At 42.0% G+C, this 27,905-nt stretch overlaps 1 protein-coding gene across 1 annotated transcript in view; it reads right to left on the bottom strand.

Moving 5' to 3' along the window:
* Window positions 1-1,632: 1,632 nt before the first annotated feature.
* The window catches only part of LOC127623922 (uncharacterized), a 32,447-nt gene continuing 6,174 nt past the window's right edge, over window positions 1,633-27,905 (bottom strand). Inside the window, exons 6-7 of the mRNA XM_052098506.1 lie at window positions 2,208-2,329; window positions 1,633-1,858 (exon numbers count right to left, since the gene is read on the bottom strand). Coding sequence (XP_051954466.1) covers window positions 1,633-1,858; window positions 2,208-2,329 — 348 coding nt within the window. The remainder of the gene's footprint in view (window positions 1,859-2,207; window positions 2,330-27,905) is intronic.

Here is a 27,905-nt window from a genome sequence, read left to right as displayed (position 1 = left end):
TGCCCCCTCTGACATTCAACTTGGCTGCAAAAAAAAAAAGAAATGCAACAAGTCTTTGAGGAATGCATGCTTATTGCAAATTTATGGTTTCCCTTGGCGTACAGCACTGTGGGTCTCTTTAGGTAATTCGTTTTGTGAGATTCATTAGATTGCCTCATTCATCTCTTTAGCTATGACAGCAAGATCTGCAGAATCTATCCAGCTTTCTGCACTTAACGTCCTGCTGAGCTCCCTCATGACATGATTCCCACCAGCACTAGTCTTTAAACACAGTCTTTAAATGCCTGTGTGCATTGCTGCTATGTTTGAGCAGACAGTGCAAGCCAACCAATGTGATGTTATTGCAACCTGGTGATAATGTTGAATTAATCAAGAACTCCTAAAGGAGCCATAACTGAAATGTTTAAGTTATCATAAGTGGTCAGGTTAATGTATAACAAAGTGTTCTCCTCAGGCAAGCGTTGCAAAACTATTTCTTTGATACTTGTGTTTTCCTGTTTTTCTGAACAGTTGTTGATACCATTGACAGATTTCTGCAAAATGTAACCATTGGCCAGGCCAACACAGAAAAAGGCCACACTCACCAGATATGTGCTTTATACTTCTAGTTGAAAGGAATTAGCCATCTTTACACTGCAAGTGTGGCACAGACCTGCATTTGAAGTGGCATTTAGGTTTATTTACACAGACTCTTTAATGCTGCTCAGAGTTAGCATAAATACATTTTTAAACAGCAATTACCTTGCATTAATAATTTAATGAGATTAATGTTGACAATAGCTATTTTTCATCCAAGTTGCCAATTTAATTTGTGTGAAAACCATAATATCACACAAGTGATGTGCGAATAAATTTGTGTTTCAATCCCTTGTGTTCAAAAGAATAAAATTGTCACATGTGGAGAAACTGTAGCCACTCTGACTCTTTTTTTATAATTAATACTCACAGTTTTGAGCACACAGACAAAACACTGTAAAGATCTGGGAGCACTATGTGGGTGTGTTCCTCCATCCTTATGACTTAACCATGTAGATCTATAAGACAGTTTTCAAAAATGGCAATAAACCTGCTCTTTGGCACAGTTCAAGCTTGTATTTGACCTATTGGCTTTACAATCTATAAACAGGCTTTGGATTTTAAGGACACTGTTATTTCAGGATGACCAGGGCCACATTTCAGATGTGATGATTGGTCTGCCGGTTAGTCCAGTTATAAATGAATTAATCAGTCACATGACTTTTTTGATGTGCATCTTGAATTCTAATAAATTCAACAGGAGTTTAATCGGTAAAATGTGTTATTTTTATTGAATTTCTTATTATCTGTATATTTATTTTATGTACTTTTTGGTGATTTTATTTGCATCTTGGTGTTTCCATCAAGCAGTTTTTGTGCAACATCCCAAAATGTGCTTAAAATATGTGGATGGAAACCCAGCTTATCAGGTCTCCCTCCGCCCATCACTACAATGAGAGACAGGTGTTAGAGTAATTACAGCCCAGGTGATGAGCCTTACCGCTTTCCCTCTCCAACAGACAGACACATGACCATGCACCCCATGCCACAGAAATATACTGTATGCTCTATCATGAGAACAACCGATTTTAAGGCTGCTCCGATGCTGCATTTCATCTACACAGAACTTCTCAGAGACCGGTATTCAGGCTCCTGTGGTGGGGGAGCCGGGGCCGACACTGCAATAGGACTGCCCTGGTGAGAGGCAGACAGGGCGAGGGACTTCAAAGGCCAGTAGGCGGCCGAGTCAGGCCGCAGCAGAATGTGTTTGATGGCCTCCGTCTGCTTCTTCATCCTCGACAGTGAGCCCCCTTTGGGAGATGGGTGCATCGAGAAAGCGAACCTTCTCCACAAAGAGACAGCTGCCAGTCTTGGACCACCAAGGTGGATATTGTCTGGCCCAGGACGCACGCCTTGACTTTCGTTGCCCGTAGAGCGAGTTTGGTCGCGTTGCACAGTTCCTGCGTAAGCCCTGAGTTGGTCCTACCCTCGTGCAGATCTTTAAACGCCTTGGCCTGGTGGACCTGCAGGATAGCCATGGAATGCAGGGTGGAGGCGGCCTGGCCCGCGGCATTGAAAACCTTCGCCACTAATGACAAAGAAAACTTATATGCCTTGGAAGTGAGCCTTAGTCGTTTCCTCCAGGTGGATGTGCCCTGCGGGCATTGATGCACAGCCACAGCGCATTCTACCTGGGAAGCTCCTGAGAGCGGGAGCTCAGAAGATTCGCCCACTTCCGAACGCAGAAGCCCACCCTCCGATGCTGCGCCTGATAACTCATCCTCGTTGCGAGGAACAAGATATTAAATCTGCCCTGAGGCAGAGAGCCGCAACCACAAAGTTCTCATGGGCATGTTCTCGCAGTGAGAACATGACCCCTCCACAAAAGTTGCCTTGGCATGCTGGCAACCCAAGCACTCGAGGCCATCCGGTGGGGAGAGATAACGGCCACACCCAGTAACACAAATGCGAAAGATCATCTTTAAAAAGACGCCATGCATTTCTGCGAGCTCTTTTAGAGGAAATATACTATTTTAGAATATACTCTTTTACACGAGTGGACTCACAACTGGGGTAGCACAACATTCAACCGTGCGAAGGTAGCTGCTGATATGCACTGTAATTTCAGCAGACAGCAAGGTGACGGGATGAACACATGCGCTCGGCTCCGAAGAACAAATCTGAATGAGTGGTGCACGACATCTCCTTTTATACCCGTATGTCCGGGTGGAGAGCGACATGCAAATTCCACTCGCCAATTTTCATTGGCCTTTTCTGAATAAAGCAAAGGTGATTGGGGCTCTCAAGAGTGAAACCCTAGTGTCAATACATTGTCATAACTTCAAGCGAGTGGGCAGTGGTGGCTCAGTGGTTGAGGCTCAGGGTTACTGACCAGAAGGTTGGGGGTTCAAGTCCCAGCACCACCAAGATGCCACTGTTGGGCCCTTGAGCAAGGCACTTAACTCCAGGTTGCTCTGGGGGGATTATCCCTGTAATAAGTGGACTGTAAGTTGCTTTGGATAAAAGTGTCTGCCAAATGCATAAATGTAAATGAGTGACAGACAGGGAACCCAGGAGCTTTAAACCACTTTTTCTCAATCCCTTTTGTGGCGTAAGAAAAATAGTGTTCTCCTTCACATGATGTTTCAGAATGCCGCTTTCTGTGAAAGCCCTGGAATAAACTATTTTCTTAAGTGCATGTAAATGGTATCAAAGGCTCATCCAATGCTATAAATTGGGAAAGGCTTGTCTGGTTGTGTGACCAATGATAGACAGTTTTGCTGTTTGAAATCATAATTTTGTAGTTTTGTTCAGTTTCACTAGTATCACAGAAATTACACACTTCACCTTTAATTTTAAGTAAATGCAGCAATCTAGGCGGATGTGTATATTAAAACTAAATTTAAAGAGAATAAAATTCCTAAAATCTCTCAAACTTGGCAAAAAAGCTTGCGAACAATCACTTAAGATAGATTATCTCAGCGATTAGGATGCTGTAAATGTAGCAAAATGCCAAGTAATGATGATACCAATGATGTGTGTTAACCGGCCCGTCTCTCCTGATAGGGCATCTGGCAACCACTCCTCTGCTCCCAGCTGTTTTATTAGAGGAGTATTTATTAGCTTAGAGTTAAACCAGGACAGATTGGTTTTGCTCCAGCTGGGGTTGTCATGGGCACATGTGGGAACCGTTTACTGTTTATGATGAAGAACCAGAGTTGGCAGATGTGTGCGTATTTGTGGGATAATAGGGAGGTGTGGATGTTTGTGTCTTAACAAATCTCTCCACTGTCCTGACAACTCATTTTGATGGAAATCACCTAATTCTTGACTGTCGTGTTCATGTGCTAGTCAGGATGTAATCTCTCCTCTATCGTTCTTACAGACACAGTTTGATATAGCGGTGGCCAGTGAGATCATGGCCATCCTCGCACTCACAGACAGACTGGCTGACATTGAGGGCCAGACAGGGGCGTATGCTCATGGGCAGCAGAAGAAATGGACAGCCAGTCATTGCAGATGACTTGGTGGGTGTGATTGTGTGTGTACTTTGCTACATTTAGGGGACAAGTTGTCCTAAAAAGCTAGCTAAATCTGCCAAAACCTTCTTTTGTGAACATTCAGAGATGCTGTCAGTTGGAAAAACAATTCAAAAGTAAATGCTTTTTAAAGCAGTTTAAAATATATATATATATATATAATCTTTTACTGCTTTCTAATCCCAGCTTAATTTGCAGAGAAAAATATAAGTCATTTGTTGGTTGATTTTCCTGAAAGTACAAACTGTGGGGCGAATTCACAAAAAACTTGCAGCACTTTTGTTCGTGGTATTTTAGTGCAAAAAACTGCATCATATTCACTAACCACCCGCAATCTAGTTTAAGCTGGCTCAGTCAGCACTGAAATACGCCACGTCTTGACTATTTCAGTTACATAATTTTCGTTTCTTTCTGTGCAAACATGCTTTCTTTCTGTGTAAGGCTCATTATAGATTTTACTTCATTCAAAGAAATTGCCCAGCTCTGTAAACCTTTTCCTATTACAGCCAAGGACAGCAAGTGGCAAACTGAATTTTATTTAAAAGAGATGATTGTGTACATTGTCAATCGAACATGACTGAAGTAATTCATCAAATGATGGAGAAGAGCATTATAACATGGCATATATCCAGACCTGTGGTGTAGTTAAGCACACTTTCAACATGTTAAATATGATTCATGTGTCTGCATACCAGTAGTGGAGTGATGCTGTACAGTCGAGACCAGCTCATCAGATTCCGAGTCAAGACTAGAAGAGAATGTGTTAAATGTCCAGTGTAAACAATGTCTAAGTTACGTATGTAACCTCTGTTTCCCGATGGAGGGAACGAGACGTCTATCGTGTCGTGGTGAGCCGCGATGGCGGCGACATACACCTTGAGGGTGGAGGGGGACAGCCTCCCCTCCAGCCTCTCCTGTAGGAACACGAGCACTGACCTAACTGCGCACCTCTGTGGGTCTTCAGCCCGGGAAGAACACCAATTTGCGAACAGGCGCCACTTTAGGGCGTAAAGATGCCTGGTAGAAGGGGCTCTGGCTTGGTTGATTGTATCTACGATGGTCGATGGTAGACCGGCTAGATCTAGATGCGCACTTGTGCAGCCCCGTGGGCCAGCTGAGTGCCAATGCGTCTGCCCCGAGGGGAGCCTCTGTCCAGGCATACCAGAGCGGGCAGTGGGAGTTTTCTTGGGAGGCAAACAGGTCTACCTGGGCCTTGCCGAACCGCTCTCAGATTAGCTGGACCGACTGGGGGTGGAGCCTCTACTCCCCACTGGGCAAGCATTGTTGTGACAGCATGTCCGCTATCACATGGGATGTGAGTGGCACGCAGTGACTTGAGTCCAAAGGAGGAGACGACGGGCGAGTTGTGACATGTGGTGGGAGCGTACTCCGCCTTGGCGATTTATGTAGGCCGCCACTGTGGTGCTGTCTGACCTGACTAGGACATCTTTGTCTTGATTTAACGGGAAAAACTTCCTCAGGGCAAAGAGAACAGCCAACAACTCTAGGCAGTTGATGTGCCAGCGCATCAGGGCCCCATTCCAATGGCCACCAACCTGATTTGGAGGCGTTGGTCGTGACCAGGACACGTTGGGACACCTGCTGCAAGGGTACTCCTGCCCGTAGAAGGCAGAGGTCTGTACAGGGTTTGAAGGTTTGGCGGCAGGCGGTGGTGATTCTCACACAGTGCGTGCCGCGACGCCATGTTTGTCTCGGGACTCGAGTCTGAAGCCAGTGTTGAAGTGGTCTCATATGCATCAACCCCAGTGGCGCGGCCGCCGTGGAGGATGCCATATGCCCCAGGAGCCTTTGGAAACGTTTTAAAGGGACCATAGTGCCTGGCTTGAAGGAAGCGAGGCATTTCAGCACCAACTGTGCACGCTCGTTGGAGAGACGTGCTGACATTGAGACTGAGTCTAACTCCATGCCGAGAAAAGAGATGCTCTGAACCAGGGCGAGCCTGCTCTTTTCCCAGTTGACCTGAAGTCCCAAACAGCTGAGGTGCCTGAGCACCTGGTCTCTGTGCGTGCATAGTAACTCTCGTGAGGGGGCCAGGATGAGCCAGTCATCGAGGTAATTGAGTATGCGTATGCTGGCTTCTCGGAGCGGGGCAAGGGCTGCCTCTGTGACTTTCGTGAAGACGCGAGGGGACAAAGACAGGCCGAAGGGGAGGACTTTGTACTGATACGCCTGGCCAACGAACGCGAACCATAGAAACCGTATGCAGGATGCCAGACAGAATCTGTTTCTGGGTGAGCATTTTGAACGGGAGTTTGGACAGAGCCCAGTTGAAAACTCGCAGGTCCAAGATCGGTCGTAAGCCACCGCTTTTCCCCTTTTGAGTAAAAGAGAGGCGATTTCCTTGCGCAGGGATTTGGCATGTTCGCCGTATACTGCGGAAAAACGGACGCCCGCGAAGGGGGGCGGAGGCCTGGCAAACTGAATTGCATAACCGAGTCGAATGGTCCGGTGCAGCCAGTGTGACGGGTTGGGCAGTGAAAGCCATGCCTCTAAACTCCGTGCTAGGGGCACCAAGGGGATGAGTATTTTGGACGTACCCGGCGGGGCTTTGCAGCGGGGCGGAACAGGTAATATGGCGTTGGGGGGCAGTGGTGCGTCCCGAGGCTTTGGTGCTGAGAACAAACTCGAAGCACTTACTTTGCTCCACGCACCCGGCAGGGGGCGGGTACGTCACTGAGGAGGAGGTCTGATGTTGGCATCCTCTGGACTCATCTGAACCGGCCGGCTGGGGAACAGTCGTGGGGCTGAGGGCAGGTGTACCGCGTTCAGGAAGCCGGGACTGTTGAGATCTGGAAGCAAAGTGCCGTGAGAACGGCATTTGCGGGCCAGGTGACCCAGAGACAAAGGAAATAGCTCTGTTATTGAGATTTTGGGTACCGCAGCCCTTGTTAGGGGGTCCACCGGGAGATGGAGCGGTCTTACCACCTGGAGCTAACGTCTTGGACTCTGGGTCGGCAGTTTCCAGAGCCTGGGAGCCTTTCGTGTCCTCGAGGGGGGTCCGTGAGACGGGGGTTTGCGCTTCCCGCGGAGTGCTCGACGCTGGGGCTGAGAGCTGGGCTCGGGTTGAGGCGGAGCAGAGTGTTTCTTAGCCGCAGGGGGACGTCCTCGGCGAGCAGACGGGGCATGGATCAGGGCGGGAGGTTTGCGGCGGGGCATGATGTGAGAGATGGCCTCCGTCTGCTTCTTCACCGCGGAGAACTGTTCAAAGTTCTCGATGGTGTCGCCGGAGAGGCCGAACTGGGAGACAGGGGCGTTGAGGAAGCGAGACTTGTCGGCTTCACGCATCTCGACCAAGTTCAGCCACAGTTCACGTTCCTGGACCACGAGCATGACCCCGGGAACCAGTCGTCGAGCCGTGATGGCTGTGGGGAGGATGGAGGGTTCCAATACAAGCCCAAGCTAGCGGCGGTCCGGGAAAGCATGTCGGTCATCTGCGCGTCGGCCTCAGCCTGGGCGTGCAGGCCAGAAAGCGGCAGCCCAGTCTCAATTGCACTACTATGTTCCATTCATTGTAGGTCAAGTAAGCATTTCTGCTTGCTTTTGCCTGCAAGTTTTCGTCTCGGGTTATGCACAAAAACCTCAAGGCAAAAACAACATCAAACTGTTCAATTCTGATGACATTGAGAGAAGTATTTTTATGTTTTCTCCAGTGCTTGTAGCATTCATGCAACTATTGGTAAAGCATTTCTAGAAGACTTGGAGGCCATTCAGACCAGACACAAACTTGAGTTAAAAAAAACCAAGATGCAGCGCAAATAATATAATAGAACACTGGTGTTTGAGACACATTTTAACAGTTGAATTTATTTTTAAGTTGGTGATGCTGAAAGCACAGTGATATGCAGTTCAATGGTTAAAGATGTCAGTCTAGCACATGTTTACATACAGTAGGAATACCACTGGAAAACCGCATGGACAGATGCTTAAATGTGTTCGGTGTGAACGGCCCAAAAAGTCCTATTCCACATTTTTTCGAGTCCAAGTCCATGAAAAGACAAAGACCATAAAAATATGGTCCCAAGTCTGAGACTGAGTCTGATCTTCAGTACTAAAACACTGGAATTGGGCCTCAAGATTGAAATCGCTGTGCACAAAGTACACAAATTTTGTGGGTGTGTTTGCGCCGTTGACTAATCTGCATATTATATTTGCAGTGCATTTGCATGAAACCAGAGCAGACAGCACTTTTACCGGGCATAATTCATGCTTAATGTGGGTCTGTGGCATGATGTAAACGTTGCACTGTTTATTTAAGCTTGGGACAAGACTATCTGTTTCGCAACCAATGGAAGTCATGGGCAGTGTTTGGGGAAACCTCTTTGAAACCATCAATATTTTTGCTATTCCATTTGGTTACACAAGTAGTGCAGAAGTTACACACTGTGCAGCATCGGAGCAGTGTGTGTGTGTGTGTGTGTGTGACTATTTGAGAAAAGATGTCAGCAGAATGTCATCTATTGGTTAATTACCATGAAGACATTCGACGCCTGCTCTAACCAACATATTTTGACATTTCTTTGCTGTTTCCTTCTCTCAGGGTGTAACTGGGGCTTTGGCAGTCCTCATGAAAGATGCTATCAAACCTGCACTGATGCAGACACTGGAGGTGAGCCCTCTTCCCTGTTCCTGTACCTCAGGAACCCATTCATGTGCTATTTTTCTTATATCATAACTTTCCTATCTTGATTGAAACTCCCAAACTTGATACTCTGAGTGTTAGTGAAGTGATAGGATATTAGAGAAGTATGAAACACAGAAAGCACACTCTGACAGACGTACGTCTGGTTTTGGTTTTATCTCAGCGGGAGTGTGTCTCTCAATCTCCGACTATCACACCCAGAGCACCATGAGAAAAACTGAGAATGAGAAATAGACAGTGGTGAAAAGGCTGGTTGTTGCAATGCCTTTCATCTTTTTGCCTTTTAAACAGGCTAATGACTTGTGATTGATTTTTGGTGTGTACAGGCATATGTGTGTGTGTGTGTGTGTGTGTGTGTGTGTGTGAGAGATGCATAGGAGTTGCATGTTTTGAGAGAGGGGCACAGAGTTGTTTTGTGAAACCTTTCCTGCCTGGTTTCCTGTTTCTTTTGTGTGGAGGAATCGTATCAGGATGGAACAGGCAGCAAAGGGTTGTGGGAATATGCTTTTGCACGGGGATATAAAATCCCTGCTGGGATTGGGATGTATGCAAGTGTGTGTGTGAGAACAACTGAATGAGAGGATCTGTATGTATTCACAGATGGGCCTAACCCTGATGGCTGGACAATAGATAAGTGTTGTGTGTCAGAGTAAGAGTGAGAGGGTTAGCTGATTTTTTGTGTGTGCATATGTTGCTGATATAAGGGGCAATTTACTGTAAATACCCATGACATGATTAAAAGTTGGAATCAGCAGGGACATGATGATAAAATATTATATATGTTTCTGGGTTTTGTTGATATTGATGTCCTGATATCAACAAATCAGACACAGCTAGCTTTTCTTTCATCTGTACTTCAATAAACAAGTATGTTGCTTGAACTAGAGTGCATCATTGTTACTAAACTACAACATGTCAAAGGCCAATCCAAGACAGGCCAGCTGCTATGCTAGCTGGTAAGTAAGGCAACGGACAGGTCACTGTGATAAAAAAAAATATATAAAAAAAACAATATGGCCGGTTGCAGTATTGTGAGTATTCCCACCTCTGTTCTCACCTCTTGTCTTTCCTGGCTTTGTCATGCCATATTTCTCCTCTTTTCCGAACTCAAAGGGCAAAGGTGTCTAATCGTTTCCATTTTTTGAAACAATAGTTTTTCTTTTCTGTAAAACGTCTCGGGTTACATGTGTAACCCTTGTTCCCTGAAAAAAGCGGAACGAGATGCTGCGCTTTTGCTAAGCGCTACGGGGAACAACTTTAGCTGTGAACTGAGCTGAATAATGTGTGAAACACGTCAATGAACATTGACCGGAATTTATAGCCTCGGCTGATGTAATCATTAGATGCACCTGCGGCCAGGCTATAAATGGATACGTCACCAGGTGTCGTCAGATACTTCTTTTTGAAGAGCAGTCCTGGGACGTCCCAGTGCGGCAAAGAAGTGCAGCATCTCGTTCCGCTTTTTTCAGGGAACAAGTGTTACACATGTAACCCGAGACGTTCCCTTTACAAAAAGCTTCACTTTGATGCTGCGCTTTTGCTAAGCGCTACGGGGAACGCAATACCCACGCCGCCGCACTTGGGGCTGTCTGGACCCCTACGGTTGTGCAGTGTACTCACAAAAACACGAGAGGTCTCAGACATGAGCTTGAGATGTCGACTCAAGGGCATAAGAGCCCGGAGTAGCATAAACATCTAAACCATTCAATTTGATGAATGTGTGCGGAGAGGACCAGCCTGCCACATCACAAACTTGTTCAGGCATGAGCTGAGATGTCGACTCAAGGGCATAAGAGCCCGGAGTAGCAAAGCATCTAACCCATAAAGTTCGATGAATGTGTGCGAAGAGAACCCTATCGCAACACAAACTTGTCATAAAAACTGATGAATGTGAGCGGAGAGGACCAGCCTGCCGCATCACAAACTTGTTCAGGCATGAGCTGAGATGTCGACTCAAGGGCATAAGAGCCCAGAGTAGCAAAGCATCTAACCCATAAAGTTCGATGAATGTGTGCAAAGAGAACCCTATCGCAACACAAACTTGTCATAAAAACTGATGAATGTGAGCGGAGAGGACCAGCCTGCCGCATCACAAACTTGTTTAGGCATGGGCTGAGATGTTGACTCAAGGACATAAGAGTCCGGAGTAGCAAAGCATCTAAACCATAAAATTTGATTAATTGTGCGGAGAGTACCAACCTGCCGCACCACAAACTTGTGCGGTGTCAACTCAAGGGCGTAAGAGCCCAGAGTGGCAAGAACATCCAAACTATAAAAGTTTAATGAATGTGCGCGGAGAGGACCAACCTGCCGCACCACAAACTTGCTGCAGAGGGAGACCTCTAGCCAAGGCTTTAGAGGAGGAGAGCCCTCTGGTAGAGTGTGCCCTAAAACCTACTGGCGAAGCTTGACCACGTGCCTCGTAGGCCCGGGCAGTAAGGTCCCTCACCCAAAGTGACAACCCGGTCACGGCTTCAAAGTGAAGAACTGCTGCCCTGACTTTACGCCACTAGCAAATGCGGTGGACATAATTCTGAAGGGCACAGACTGGACAAAGTCTGAGTAGTCTTTAGCTGCTCCGGCATTACAAATGGCAGGGAGCAGAAGGCTTAGAGAATGACTGGCCAAGGGTCGAGAAAGGCACCTTGGGCAGGTAGTCAGGGTGAGGGTGCAAAGAATGCTTTTGGTAATACCTGGGGCAACTCAAAACAGGCCGGCAAAAGAGACAGAGCCTGTAGGTACCCAATTCTCCTTAGAGACGTAATTGCCATATGAAAAACCATCTTGAGAGTCAGAAGTCTACCAAACGCTAACTCTAGAGGTTTTTAAAAAAGGGGGGTCTTACCCTATGAAGAGGTCCTAGCAAGGATGCCCACCCGCCCACCGAGGCATGGCAAACCGAAGTGGAGGCCACATAGAACCTGGCAGTGGTGAGGCAAGTGCCCGCTGACAGTTCTTTCTACAGAGACTCCAAAACTGAAGCAAACTGGCAGTTAGCTGGTTCTGTAATATGAACTTATTAGAAGGAAACGCATGCAGGCACATTAGTGCCATGTATGCGCCACCACGATCAGCCCCCCGGGAGTTATTGACTCAGGGAGAAGTAGAGGAGACATTGCGCTATCAACATAGGCGAAGAGGTCCTCTTCTGCCCTGTAAAATCTACCCAGATCAGTTCCAAGTGGAGGGAGCCCTAGCACTTGAAATGGTCTCGATAACCTCAGGAGAAAGCCCTGCGAACCTCAGTTGGTACCCTACAGGGGCCAAGCATGAAAGGTTTCACAATTCGGGCCGGGGATGAATATGTCCCCTGAGCCTGAGAAAGAAGGTCCTCCCTGTTCGGAATCGACCAAGGCGAACCGTAGAGGAGAGATAATAACTCAGAGAACCATATCCTGTTCGGCCAGCGCAGCGCCATAAGTAGGAGGAAAGACCCTTGCTGGTGAACATTGGCCAAGACTCCTGGGAGCAGAGAAACCGGGGAAAGGAATGCATACAGACGCACTCTGGGTCATGTATGTGTCTTAATGTCCAGACCCAAGGGGGCTGGGTGATTTCAGGGAGAAGTAGAGGAGACATTGTACTATCCATAGAGGCGAAGAGGTCCTCTTCTGCCCTAAGATCTCACCCAAACTTGTTCCAAGTGGAAAAAGCCTGGCATTTAAAAAAGGTCTCGATAACCTCAGGAGAAAGCCCTGTGTCCCTCAGTTGGTACCCTTAGGGGCCAAACATGAAAGATTCCACAAGTCGGGGCAGGGATGAAATATTACCCTGTGCCTGAGATAGAAGATCCTTCCTGTTCGGAATCACCCAAGGCAAGCCGTCGAGGGAAGAGTTTAGCTCCGAGAACCAAGCCCTGTTTGGCCAGCGCAGTGCTATCAGTAAGAGGCAAAAACCCTTGCTGGCGAACTCTGGGCAACTACTACCTTAGGGTGGAGTTCTTAACTCCCCCATTGGTATTTTCTGTCTGGACCGTAAATCTGCTCCCGTATACGGGCATCCAGGGATATAACTGACCTGAGTGACAGGAGCTTACCCTGGGCCCTAAGGAGAATCCGACGTGTCAGAAATACAGCTGACAAGAACGTGGGTCTCCTTGATGATTTATGTAAGAGGCTACCGCTGTATTGTCCACCTGCACCAAGACATGGCAGCCTCAGGAGGAGGTATTTCAGGGCCAGAAATACAGCCATCAACCCGAGACAGTGACTGTGACAACCGAGCTGATGACCCTCCTATCCCCTTAAGCTGGACGACCACTTAAGGCCGCTACACAGAAATGAATATATCCGGCAGGAGTTTCCACGCTTCCAGGATCTCTGAGATGGGTATTATATTTTAACACTTCCTGTTGAGGGGTTGTTGGGTGTTTCGCATCCTGAATAAAATGCAGGAACAGCGAAAACACCCAATTTTGACTGAAGCCTCTGCAACCCGAAACACCAAGAGGTGGCGGGAATGGAGGGGCTTCGAGGGGGTACCGGGAGGGGTGAAGTGAAGCACACGCCCCGTCCCGAGGGGAGCTACCCCCTAATCTAGGTGCAAGACCATCAGGATTTTCTCTTGGGTCTTGCTTCGGGGGCTGGCGAGGACGGCGAGACTGTCCCCAATCCCTGGGAGGAGCACGACTCGCCACGCTTTGCTTTTGAGCCTCCCTTCAGTCAGGACCGAGGCGGGTCTGCGGCTTGGTCGTCAAGTGCAGAACCCACACTCAGGTCGTCCAGGGGGTCAGCCTGGTACGCCTGTAAAACAGCATAGTGTGCAGAGCAGCACCAGCCTGACCTGCTGCTTGATAAGCCCTTCCCACTAAAGTGGAGGTTGTCCTACAAGGCTTTGAGGGGAGAGAGGGCTTCTTAAGTGACGATGCCGAGCCTGGCGAGAGATAGCCCGCAAGCGCCTCTTCGACCGGCGGCATCACTGAATACCGCCATGCCTCAACACCCACTATAGTCGAATATAATGACGTCGAGGGTATGCGAACACGGGAAGAAAATATATATATATATATATAATATTTTTTATTTTTGTATTTTTGTAATTTTTTTAGGGGTTCTCCATGAGCGAAAAAGCTCTTCATGGAGGTTGTCAAAGAAGGGAAGGGACCCATGAGGCGTTCCCTTTCTTAGACTGGAAGATAAAATATATCCCCTAATTTGGAGCGTTTGGGGGTCTCTTTTTCACGTGGCCAGTCCAATCTGTCAACCGCACGAGTAACAACATCGAGCAATTCCTCCGTAGATTTTCTATCGCGGATGGAAAGCTCGGAGGCGGGAAGAGAATCGCGATCCACCTCATGATCCGAAGAAGCGTCGAGATCATGTGTGAAGGACCAGCTGGGTTTGGGGAGAGAGTGAGAGAAAGGGATCAACCCGTCTCTTGCTCCTCAGCCAAATCCATGCAAGAGCCCCACGAACGATTTCTTTTTTTTTTCTTTTCGTGAGTGCTGACTCCCGGAAGCAAGCGAGGCGAGCACGACGCACTCTGCCTGTTAAAGCAAATCGCAGTGCTCGCACCCGCCCTGCTGCAACGCGAGAGCAGCGTACTCTTACCCCCAAACAAACAGAGCAAAAACTGATGTGTGTCCTCTTCAGCTATAGAGCGAGAAGAGGGGAACACGCACCGTTTGCGGCTTTCAGTCATTCTCTCTTTTTCTAAACAGAAGAGAACAACGTTCACTGCACACTGCCTAACTGATTCTAACTTCTAACAGAGGAAAGAAAGTTTTGACAGGGTTTGTGAAACACACAGAAACAGAATCGCTCTGAAAAAAGAGTTTCTGACGACACCTGGTGAAGTATCCATTTATAGCCTGGCCGCAGGTGCATCTAATGATTACATCAGCCGAGGCTATAAATTCCGGTCAATGTTCACTGACGTGTTTCACACATTATTCATCTCAGTTCACAGCTAAAGTTGTTCCCCGTAGCGCTCAGCAAAAGCGCAGCATCAAAGTGAAGCTTTTTGTAAAGGGAACTTTTCCAAAAGACAGTTCTCTGGAAAATCATGCAGACTCTTTCCATGTGTCTCTCGCACACACAAAGGCCATCAGTGGTGTATATTTTATGATCAAATCCTTTTCAGTAAATTAATTGAAGATCAAACTTATTGAATTACTGGTTGGATTGTATCAGAATCAGTTGATTGTCAGAATTGTCTTTGATATGTAAACTGTGATAATGGGTCTGTTCTAAAAGCTAGTTAACTGCCTCTCTGTCTCCTGCCTACATAGGCAGCATCCTAACTTGAAATGAAGCCTTATAAGAGAGTGATTCGGACACAGCAACACCGCACATCATCAAATATCGCTTCACAAATTTATGTATCTTAAGTTGCAAGGCAAATTTTAGTCCTTTCTGTGTGATATTACTGTAGGTGCAAGACTGAAATGTGTCTCCAAATCTAAACATTGTATTTAACATACAAATCGCATATTACTCATCAATGGTGTCGGCCAACAAAGTAAAATATTGTTTGTGGCCTAGAAGCCACAAACACAAAACCAATTAAGGTGCACGCAACAAACGGAACACAAGAAATATTAGCAACAATATTTCACAAAACTTATGACGAATCCATAAATTAAAACATCATTGACTTTTTAACTATGTATCAATAAAACAACATGTATTGTCATGTTAAGTTCATGGAATGCCTTTTTAAATAAATCAAATCAATATTATTTTTGAACCAGTTTATTGAACTAAACAGTTAGAATAATTTAGATTAATTGTAGATTTGCCTAAAAATGAACTTGACTTACCTCACTTGACTCACCTAAAATGTTATTGCCTATTTGAGTCTCAAAAGTAATGTAAATTACTTCATAATGTTTATAATATATCAGGGCATGCAGAGGCAATGAAAGGAGGATGCTAGGATACAGTGATAAATGTTTGAGTAATTAAAGGAAGGTTGTCTCTTTTTCTATTGATGGAGAGCACAACAGAGTTTGTTTCCTTTTCCTAAATACAAGTGACTTCACCATCACTTCATTCTTTGTTTTGTGAGTCCTCCCTTTTCCATCTTCCTGCACTCTTTCCTTCCTGTCCCTTATGCTGTCAGTGAATGTGGTGTTGCCTTTCAATGTTTGGGAAGTTTACAGAGAATGACAGGGTTCAGTGGTTCAAACCCCACATTTTCACTGAGATTTAGATGCCTTCTGGCTTTTGATGATGAAACGCATTTTCCAAATGTTACTGTAGTTGATGAAGACTGCAAAACGGAAGGAACAGATGCAAGCTCAACCACATTTATGTTATGCAAAAACATTTACATATGTGAAGGTTGTCAATCTCAGATCTTGATAGACAATTTATATAGTAATTTTCATGTAATTTTGAGCAACAATCTGTCTCATTCCCTAACCATGTGGACACATGTATTTGTGTGTGAATGTTTTCACATAGAAATCATGATTCATCAATAAGTTAGTACTCTTTGCAAAACATTTTAACTGAACCAAATTAACTAAATCAATAAGTACACAAAATCCCAGTTGGCATTAGAAACATGGGATTTGTTTAAATAAATAAATAAATATACAGTATGTATGTTTTTATATATATATATATATATATATATTTATATATATATATATATATATATATATATATACATACCGATCAGCCACAAAATTACACCTGCCTAATATTGTGTAGGTCCCCCACGTGCCACCAAAACAACACCAACCTGCATCTCAGAATAGCATTCTGTGATGATATTCTTCTCACCACAATTGTACAGAGCAGTTATCTGAGTTACTGTAGACTTTCTCATTTAAAAAAAAATGAGGGCTGGGCTGGAACAACACACGCCCGGTCCCCAATCAGCCTGATGGGGGCGCGCAATGGATAAAAGTGGCCGGTGACGACAGTTCAAGAGAGAGAGAGAATTACAGGCAGCTGCTCTGTTTGTTTATGTTTGTATGTTTTTGGTTCAGTTTATTATTAAACTATTATTTATATTGTCACTTATCAGACTAATCAAGCCTCCGAGAGGGATAAAGGCTGACTGCGGATTGTGGTGCGACAGAGAGAGTGCGTTTACGGGCAGCTGTCTGTCATATGTGTTTGTGTCTTTTGGTTTAAGTTTTTCATTAAACTATTATTTATATTGTGTGTGAAATTCCCAGGAGATCAGCAGTTACAGAAATACTCAAACCAGCCCATCTGTCACCAACAATCTTGCCATTGTCGAAATCACTGAGAAATGTCCATTGCTGGCTCTTAAACTGGCTGGCGAAGAGGGCTACGATGGTGAGCATGCGTACACAAAAACAAACACATTCACTTGCACACCACAGAATCTGCTTTTTATATTGACACATTCAGAAATCAGAGACAAAGGCTACGTGGGGGTAAGTTAGACCAACAACAGTAGCTCTTGTTTTCTGTTTGAAACTCCACTCCTGCTCATGTGTCAGAATGGTTGCACATGCTCAGCCACTGGATGAGAGCCCTAGGAAACCTCTACAGCTTGTTTAAAGCCATGCAAAGAACCGGATCCTTCATCTTAAAACCCAGAGGAATGTTTTGTAAAGCTCAATCCAACTAATCCTCATTGACAGCACACCTGAGCATACATTCATGCCAAACATGCACACACACAAAGACCTTTGAAGCTATATTAGTGAGAATTTCTCATAGACACAATGTATCTAATGGGGACATAACACAGACTTTGTATTGTTAAGTAATTCGCTTTATATAAAAACAACACATTTCAATAGGCTAATCAAACCCCTTTTAAAGCTTTCTGCTTTTTAGAATGACAAATTGTATTTGCTGTATTCGTTAATTGATTTTCCAATTGAGGACATCCCTGAATGTCCCTCAAGGTATGATTTTGTTAAGTTCACTTTTTGTCCCCAAACTTTAGCTATGTATATGCATAAACACTCACAATCTCTGCATTTCTATCTCTCATTCCTTCCTCTTTATCCTTTGTACACTATCCCTTCCTCAACAACATGCCCTAGGCACTAGAATGCTGGTAATGGTGAAGCCCTGTGGTTCATACTAACAGCAGAGTAAGTTTGCTCACCCTTCATTTAAGGACAAGCCCAGTGAAAACAGGGCCAAGAACTGTGTTGAGTTACAGCTTCGAAACATTGACATGCTTTTGTTTCATGTCTTCTGCCAGCATGTAAATAGTAAATTCTTCTTCTGAAATGAAACATTGCTTTGAACCCCCTGCAAAGGACAGTCAAAAAGGAAATGTTTGATCTGTTGTATTGTGAAAAGCAATGCGGGGGGCATTACCTAATGCCAAGGTATGTATGGTATGTTTTTTGCTGTGGATGAGAGGGAAGACATTGCATCAGCTGATTATACACAACAGATCCACTTCACAGGAAAACCACAGCAGTGCTCAGGAATACCAGAATGGCATGATAGTACTGCCAAGGTATGTATGGTATGTAGTGTTTTTTGCTGTGGATGAGAGGGAAGACATTGCATCAGCTGATTATACACAACAGATCCACTTCACAGGAAAACCACAGCAGTGCTCAGGAATACCAGAATGGCATGATAGTAACTTTTGGTCTATCCAAAAGAAACGGATTGCTATCAAGCCTCAGACTGATAGATGGTCTGATAATCCCAGATTCTCTGAAATCTGAATTCTTGAAAGCCAATAACAAACTCCCCGCCTCACATTTCCATCAGCACAGCAATACATCTTTAGCTATTGTGTGGATGACTTGAGGCCTGGTGATGTAGACTCATTTAGATGGAGTTCCCAGTCAGTTTTTTAAAACTCAGCAGGGGGTGGTTTACTTTGTTCGTCCCAAGGCCATGAGCACTGCCTTCAAGATAACACTCTGATTCAGTGATTTATAGTTTTGTGGAATTAATAGTTTTTTCCTAAATTTCAATTGTATTAATTATGTAACACTTTCTGTATTTCTTTTTCCTTCCTTCCCTCTTTCCTTCATTTCTCTTTTTCTTTCTCTTTACATTCTTTCCTCCCCTCCTTCCTTCCTTCCTTCACCTTTTTCCTTTGCTTTTTCTTTCTTTCCTTCCTTCCTTTTTTCCCTTCTTTTTTGTTTTTTACATCCTTTCTTCTTTCCTTCCTTCATTCACTTGTTTTGCTTCAATTGTTTTCCTTTCTCTTTTCTTTCCTTCATTCATTCCTTCCTTCACTTCTTTTCTTTCTCTTTCATTGCTTCATTCCTTGTTGTTTTTCATTTATATCCTTCCTACATTTGTTTTCCATTCTCTATTACTTTCTTCGTTCCTTCTTTTTCCTCTCTTCCTTCCTTCCTTCCTTCCTTCCTTCCTTCCTTCTTTCCTGCCTGCCTTCTTTCCTGCCTTCCTTCACTTGTTTTGCTTGACTTGTTTTCCTTTCCTTCCTTCCTTCCTTCGTTATTTTGTTTTGCTTCAGTTGTTTCCCTTTCTCTTTTCTTTCCTTCATTATTTTTTGTTTTTCTTTTATTCCTTCCTTCATTTGTTTTCCTTTATCTTTTCCTTCCTTTATTTGTTTTCCTTCATTCCTTCCTTTTTCCTTTGTAGTTTTCTTTTCTATCCTTCGTTCCGTTCCCCTTTCTCTTTTTTTTTATTTCCTGCCCTATTGCCCCTCATAATTTATGTTATGGACATGTCTGTGTTTTCCCCTCTTAAGCAATGAAAGCGACAAAAGGTAACTGTAAGTGGCTGAGACCTTATACATCTGGGGCAGAACAAAGATGCATGCTTGGAGGTTACCTCCGTTCAGATTGCCAGACCAGCACACACACACATGAAAAATGTGCTATTACCCTTCCCATTTCCTCCTGCTCCAAAAGCCTGGGAAGTAGCACAGGAAACTTGTTGGGTTCTAGGAATAATGGATATGTGGAAATACTCCACACATGCTGTCCAATGGCACATAAAAACACAAACAGTAAATGTCTCTAGCAAGCAAAACAAAAACAAATTGGCTTGCAGGTGCTAGAAAATATGTAAATACAGTGGAGCTGAAAACATCTTTAAAGAATTATTTGTAGCGCTCATGTTTTGAACTCTGTTGTCAGCATTCCACTGAAATGTTCCAATGAACACACACTCTTGAGAGCAGTAATGCTGGAGTTAAGTTTGCACATATGTGGAATGCTTGCATGCTCACTCTGAAAAGGTTGTAATTATATCCTTATTGTGAATGATTGGCAATTACTCTCTATGGAATGTGGGACAATTAAATTACAGTTGCATTGTAGAGGCAGCTTTTATGTGTAAGTGTGTGAGAGCATGTGTGTGTGAACATTCACAGTAAATATGATTGACACTTTTGAACTATTAAAAAGGATCATTCTTAAAAGATAAATTTCACCCAAAAATGAAACATTTGTCATTTACTCACCCTTATGTGGTTCCAAACCTGTATGACTATTCTTTGGAACACAAATGGACATGTAAGGCAGAACATTAGGTACCGACAGCCTCAGTCATAATTCACTTAATTTAATTCCATACAATGAAAGTGACTGTTGCTATCATTTGCCTAATATCTCTTTTTGTGTTCCACTAAAGAAATAAAAAGGTAACTTGGGTTTGGAACAACATAAGAATGATTTTAGCCATGATGTGATAATATCATTGTCTATGCAATAATGATACGGAACTGATGCATAATGTTTATGTGCACATCCATTTTTAGCACAATAGAGCAGTAGGTTTTAGGACCTCATTTTAAAAAAATGTCACTCAATTTTTTTTTAAAGAAAATAAATTATCCTTTTTTCATTCTTTGTTTTTTCTTTTAATTTCCTTCCCTGCTCAGTGACTGAGGCTGGCTTTGGTGCTGATATTGGCATGGAGAAGTTCTTCAATATTAAGTGTCAGACATCTGGGCTGAGGCCTAATGTTATGGTCAAGGTTGGGGAGTAACGTACTACATGTAACAGAATTAAGTATTTAAAATACTAAATATTAGTAACTGTATTCCATTACAGTTACAATTTAAATAATTGGTATTTAGAATACAGTTACATTCAAAAAGTATTTTGATTACTGAAGAGATTACTTTGCATTTTATTGTCATTTGTTTATTTAATATTTAGTCCTTTCAGATGGAAAATATTTATACATATAAAAGATGTGATCAAAGTGCATTTGAACAGGGGTGAAACACTTTCTTATGATGTGTTACATTCATACCAGCAGACAGAGAATTAAGTCTGAAGTGAGTTTAGAGCAGAAGAAATATAAATAAAACTTGTGTAAATTGCGTGTAAAGTAATGAATTACAAATACTCGCGTTACTGTAATTAAGTAGTTTTTCCTTCATTAATATTAATATGAATCGCTATTAATCCTTCAAGGAAGACAGGAAGGAAAATGGAAAAATGTTATACTTTTACTTGAGTACATTTTAAGTGCTGTAACTGAATTTTTAATGAGCTATTTTGCCTCTGTCTATGTTCACTATTCAATGTCCAGATTACATTTATATATATCAGCTGATTGGCTAGGGAGAGTCTTGTGATTCCCATCAAATCAAATCACATGTAAAAACTTGAACGGCAGCTGCAGATCTGGCGCCAACTCTTATGGATGTGGAGGATGCCTCAAACACATTTTCAACACCTGAACATAACAGACACACTATAAAGGACTTTTCGCAATAAAAAAAAAACAATTTCATGATTGTGTCATGAGAGTTTAACTTGCTCAAGCCAAATATCAGCATTAATCCTGCCTCTAATTTTAAGAAACATATCGAGGTAAATTTCATATTTCTGCTTACTGTCTATAACATAGCCTGTAAATTAGCTATCTATCATTGAGATTATTGGGTTGATGTGAGAGATTAAGACAATGTTATCAATAGGGCTGGGCAATAAAACAATCTTGATGTTTGTCTAAAAAAATACAAAAAAAGTTACTTAAAAGTTACAAGAAATAAATCAATGTAGAATCTCAAAAGGAGGACAATGTGGCCCCTCATGTGCTACTTAAAGAAATAATTCTCTTATAATTTATTTACCCTCTTGCCATCTGTCTATGACTTTCCTTCTTCAGCAGAACACAAATTGAGATTTTTAGAGGAAACTTTCCGCTCTTTAGGTCCATACAGTACAAGTGGAAGCCAAAATGTTTATGCTCCAAAAAGCACATAAAGGCAGCACAAAAGTAATCCATATGACTCCAGTGGTTAAATCCTTGTCTTCAGAAGTGATAGGATAGGTGTGGGTGAGAATAAGATCAATATTTCTTCTCCCTGCCCAGTAGGTGGCGATATGCTTGAAGAATGTGAATCACCAAAAACAAAAGAAGAAGAAAGTGAATGATAGAAGTGGAGATTTTATAGTAAAAATGTACTTAAATATTGGTCTGTTTCTCACCCAACCTATCAAGTCTCTTCTGAAGACAAGGATTTAACCACTGGAGTCACATGGATTAGACTACTTTTATCCTGACTAATGTGATTTTTGGAGCTTCAAAATTTTGGCATCCATTCACTTGCATTCTATGGACCGACAGAGCTGAAATATTCTTCTAAATATCTTAATTTGTGTTCTGCTGAAGAAAGAAAGTCTTACACATCAAGGATGGCATGAGGGTGAGTAAACTGATGAGATAATAAAAAATGTTGTGTAAATAATTCCTTTGAAACCCGATGTGGCCCCTTTAACAAACAACTCCTGTACTACTTCTATTGTGTGGGACATGACGCACCAAGTGACCCTGCTTTTTAGTGTGTGTTTAAAAAAAAAAAAAAAACAAGTCAGCATTAAGGGATATTACAAATAAACTGATTAATGTAATTGTTTCATACATTATGATATAAAATGGGGATCATTGTATTGAAAATATCTTTTTCATCTTTTCATTTCTGTTATCATGTTGCCCTTTTATTTTTTAAATCAGATTTATGTAGTGTTTACATTATAATAGATAAGTGATGTATTTTAAAAGTTGTATTAATAGATAAGTGATGTATTTTAAAAACACCTATAAAATACTTATATTTTTTATTCTTTCTGGTAAACAGCCATAAAAGGGTATGTAAATTATGTTATGTGTGCTACTTTTTTAAATTGCAGCATAGAGTTTTTGTTATAAAGGGGCATAGTTTCGCAACTCAGTACTCAATACACACTACTCATGAGTACTTTTAAATGAGCTGTTTTTAGGACAGGGACTTTTACTCTACTCAAACTAAATGTTTTAAGAAGTAACAGTACTTTTACTTGAGTATTATTTTTCAGTACTCTTTCCATCCCTGGTAAATTGTCAGCTTTACGCTAAGCTAAAATGCTATTTCTAGCCATTTTACATGCACGTTACCAGGCACGATCACATTTATTTTTTAAGAAAATTCATGGTGGATCATAATTTCTTTTTTTCTTGTAAGACCTTTAATATTAGGCCAAAAATCATGTTCTTGATAATGATTTTTGCACTATTTTCCTGTAAAAATATCTAAAAATCCTTAAAACAGGATCAGTTTGATTCATCTTGTTTTAGAAACAACACTGCACTAGATATTCAGGTTTTTCAGAGAATGTGTTTTTAACATGTGTGTCTTACTGTACTGGAAGAGTTTTTATAGTCAAAACAAGTGAAAAAATCTACCAGTGCTGTAGAAGTAATCCAAATTATTTAGAATACGTTACTGACCTTGAGTAATCTAACAGACTACATTACAAAGTTCATTTTACAGCATGTATTCTGTAATCTGTAGTGGAATACATTTCTAAATTAACCCTCCCAACCCTGGTTGTGGTGCTTGTAGCCACTGTCCGGTCTCTGAAGATGCATGGAGGGGGAATAAATGTAAGTATGTGTGTGTGTGTGTGTGTGTGTGTGTGTGTGTGTGTGTGTGTGTGTGTGTGTGTGTGTGTGTGTGTGTGCATGCGTGCATTTACATATAGTGCATGTGCCTCTACTTACAAGGCTGCATTAAAGGAATAATTCAGCCAAAAATGTGGAATACAACAACATTTTTCAAGAATCGTTATGAAGCTTTTGCCATTTAGCAGCAGTTCATAGTGACCAGGTGATATCAAGCTCCTAAAAGGACCAATAAAGTAGTCTCAATGACTTGGATATATGACTTGTGATGTATTCTAAGTCTTCTAAAGCCATGTTGTAGCTGTTGTATGATTAAATAATCTAGTTTAATTTAGGTATAAGACTGAATGAGCATTGACATATAGACGTATAGACTACTTTTAAGATGCGTATTATAGTGAGTTTTTTTATCATTTGCTTTTTGTTTTTGTCCTTTTCAGAGCTTGACTGCTGTAGTCAAGTGTGAACTTTCCTTGTATTGCAAAAACCTATGTAAAGATTATTTTGTTTTAATCGCAAATGGGATTTTTTTTTAAAAAACACAAGGTTGAATAAATGATGATCATTTTCATTTTTGCTTGATCCATTTATTTAAATATAAACTGTATATATTTACAATAAAAACAGAAGATGTTGTTTTTACAGGTTACAGCGGGTGTACCATTGCCTAAAGAATATATTGAAGAGGTAATTTATTTGTAAACTTTGTTTCCCAATCTTAATTAAAATGAATGTATTTGTGGAGCTAAAGTGATTTAATTTGAGTTCAGTTAGAGCAAGAGTTTTAGAATAATTACAAATGTTATTTTCAACTTGTATGTACTATCCTTCTCCATCAATAAGTGGCGATGTTGCTCCCCAATATCGTGATTAAAAAATGAAGATGGTTGGGAAGGAGATAGGGGAGAGGGGTAAATGAAGGAGTATCTGACCCACCCCATTTGACAAAGGCCCAAAGCACATCTCTACCCATCCTTACTCAGCTCCTCTCTTCCTCCTTAATGTGGTTTCTGTTATTCAATTAACAGGGTCCAATCCGTATTGTTTAAGGTAGAGACACAGAGGTGTAATGGGAGTTGTAGTTTAAGAAGTGTTGTACCTGCTTCTTATTAGACTCTCTAAAGCAACCCCAGCTGAGAAAATAACTCAAGTGCTTAAGCTAATTGTGTGGTTTTGTAATGGGAAGCAGAAGGAACCAAAGCGTGTCTCCTGAGCTTTGGATCTCTATTCTCCAAGACTGGTTCTGCTCCACAAGCAACAATTTGTTGTAAAACAGAACAGGAAGTTTCTTCTGGGATCCTCCTTATGTGGGATGATTTTCTCAGAGACAACCTGACTCCATCCTTTGATGAAGATACTAACAAACAGATCAGTTCACATATAAGAATACAACTTAGAATTTATTAGTTTTCACTTTTTGTGTAATTCTTTTCACTAAAATGTCCTTATTCAGAAAGTAGACTTTGAATTGTACATGTTAGTATACTTGAAACCAAAGTGTTATTTTTTCAATGTTAAAATTGTCCTATCCTATAATATGCAGAAACAACTATAAGTAAGCCATTTGTATTGTAACTCAAAGGAACTATTAAAACTTTCATCTGATTGTTAGAGCATACTGACCAGCCAGACATGGCAAAATAGTCTCAACCAATGGCTGTTGAAACCATTTTGTTAGGGTTAGTTAGGGACTGCACTGTCAATTTGTGTGATTAATGTAAGATGGAGAGAGTGTTTAAGAATCCTGTTTGATATCATTATTGAGCTCATTATTTTTGCAGTTCCATTCGACACTAGTGGTACAGCAATTGCATACTTCAGCTTTAATTGAGCTGCTATGTTATGACTCCTGCATTCTTACAATCCACATCATGCCAACATGTCTAGACTCAATACACTTTACAAGAACAATATTAATGGTGCATATTATATTGTTCCATTAATCCATCCCATTATCAGCACATAGCTTAATAGATGGGGTTTTATTTATATAAATTCAGACCAGTTCTCAAATTCTCAAATCTATAATCTCAAAGAAAAATTCAAATGATATGGCACACACACACGGTCAAAAGTTTGGAATAATGTACAGATTTTGCTCTTATGGAAAGAATTTGGTACATTTATTTATTTATTTATTTATTTATTTATTTATTTTTTACAGATAGAGTTGGGTAAAATCATCTGCTGTTTTACAGTGGCCATTTTATCCTATTAATAAAAAAAAAGGTCCAGATTCTATTTATATTAAGCTTTATTGGCAAGAGAAACGCAAGTGTACATTGCCAATGTATTATAAAATATTATACATATAGATATAAAACATACTGAAAACTTGAAAGTTTAAAATCTCAAATGTATAATTTTCTCTGGCTACTGTACAGTCTCTGCAAGGATGCTGCAGCTTTCTGGATAGCAGGAGTGGTACTGAATTTTGAATCTCTAGTTTCCTTTATATTTAGGGGTAGAGACCAATAAGGTTGGGGTTAGGTGTAGGCTTTAGGGGCAAGGGCCAATCAGGTAGCTGGCATGCATCGCACATAATGAATGAGTGTGCACTGCTCCGCACAATCAGTTTCTGTGCTAGGATATGCAGTTGAGTCAGGCGTGCACCTCTTTAATATATTAAAGCAGAGTACAAGTGTACAATGACCAAAAACAGCCACAGCTGGTTTTCTAATTGGCACCTACATTAATTGTACCCAAGTGTGACTTCCAGTATGTCTGGATATTTTGGTTTTCGCTTTTTGATTAAGGACCAAATTTAGCCAGTGGTATTGTCTGTGGCTTGTGATCTTGATTTGCCATGTCAGAACCAGTTATATTTTCTCTTCCTGTGAAGGACTGACACTCAAGCAGAGATAGACCTGCGGTGTCGCATCACAGAGGCTCCTGGGGCCTCAGTTGCCATGCCATCATCGGTACCATGTCACACATGCTGTAAATGAAGTTGTGTCTCAGAAGAGCCATTTCCGATTCCTGTATAGCCTGCAGGTGAGGTCAGACTGACTTATGTGTGGAAAAATTCTCAAGCTATAAAGCTGTGAAAAAATGGCAGCCCCATGGAGGATAATGTCTTGTCTCTGTCTGAGATAGGATGGTGGCTAATTGGCTCCTTGTATTTAAATGTATGCATTTGTATTTGAAGCTGATTAAATATAATGCCATTTTAAAGTTGGTGATATTACATGTAATCTCTTATTACTGTCCTATAGCAAATTTGGTTGTAATCTTTACCAATTTGTCTCAAAAATATTGTTCACAGTTCATTACCTAAAAGATGAGGTACAGTCACCCATTTGTTATTACTAAATAAACCTCAACAGTGTAATCATCACTCCAACATAATGTGGCTAGTGTCACATGTACTATCCTGCTTTATACACAGCTACTTGCCAAATAAATACACAAATGGACCAGAAAATAGCTCCATGTACCATAGGACATTGGTTGCTGGGGGCAGCAAACACATTGTTTCTGGGATTGGGTTTTACCTGAACTAAAAGATGCATTGGCTACAGAGGGGAAAATGTGAATGTAATTGAGCGACAGTTACAGCTATGCACAAACAAGATAACTGTCAATTAAAAACAGATTCAGGTTTTCCAAACAAAGACTGTGTGTATGCACTTCTTGAACCAGAGCTGCATATGGAGGGAGAATCCATCAAGGTAGTTAAAGAACTTAAATTCCTAGGTCTTGTGTGTGACAATAAACCTGGCCTGGCAAGGAAATCTCATACATGGATACTAGATATGATACATCATCAGGGAATATGTCTGGCATTAGGAGCTTTGAAGACCACCGCTGTTCAAAGTATCTATACAGAAGCCTGGGAACCCTCTCTCCAGAACAGGCATCCGAAACTGGCCCTACAGTATGCGGTTAAACTCAAGGCAAACAAAAATATCTCAGCCTACTTACCAGTATTCCAACCAGAACATCTTTATTTATATGAAGCAATACCTAAGTATATCAGATCTTTTGGTACATGAATTAAACAATATTCAGAGACTCAAAAAACGAATCTAGACAACTTAAGACCTTCCTCCCTGGGCCCTGAAAAACCAACCATTATCTTGACTTTGACTCAACATAAAAAGACAGAAACACATCTAAATGAATATCAGCAGCAATTATTAGAGTTAAGGTGTAGACTCCCACTTCATGGAACCATATTCACGGATAGATCAAAAACAGATAACAGCATATCGGCACTACGGCATTCGTCTCCTGGGTCAAAGATCCATCTTTGCAGCTGAGGCTTAAGCGCTGCTCCTAGTCCTGGAAATTATAGAGAAGGGTCAAGAACAGAATTTCTTAATAGCCACAGACTACAATTCTTTCCTCCAAGTGCTCAAATCCGTAAAGACTTATCACCCATAAATGTAAAACATTTTAACCAAAGTAATT

The sequence above is a fragment of the Xyrauchen texanus genome, chromosome 30 (assembly GCF_025860055.1).
Source record: "Xyrauchen texanus isolate HMW12.3.18 chromosome 30, RBS_HiC_50CHRs, whole genome shotgun sequence".
In the NCBI taxonomy this organism is placed as follows: Eukaryota; Metazoa; Chordata; class Actinopteri; order Cypriniformes; family Catostomidae; genus Xyrauchen; species Xyrauchen texanus.
The sequence above is the reverse complement of the archived record's forward strand: the minus strand, read 5'-3'. Positions and strand labels throughout refer to the sequence as shown.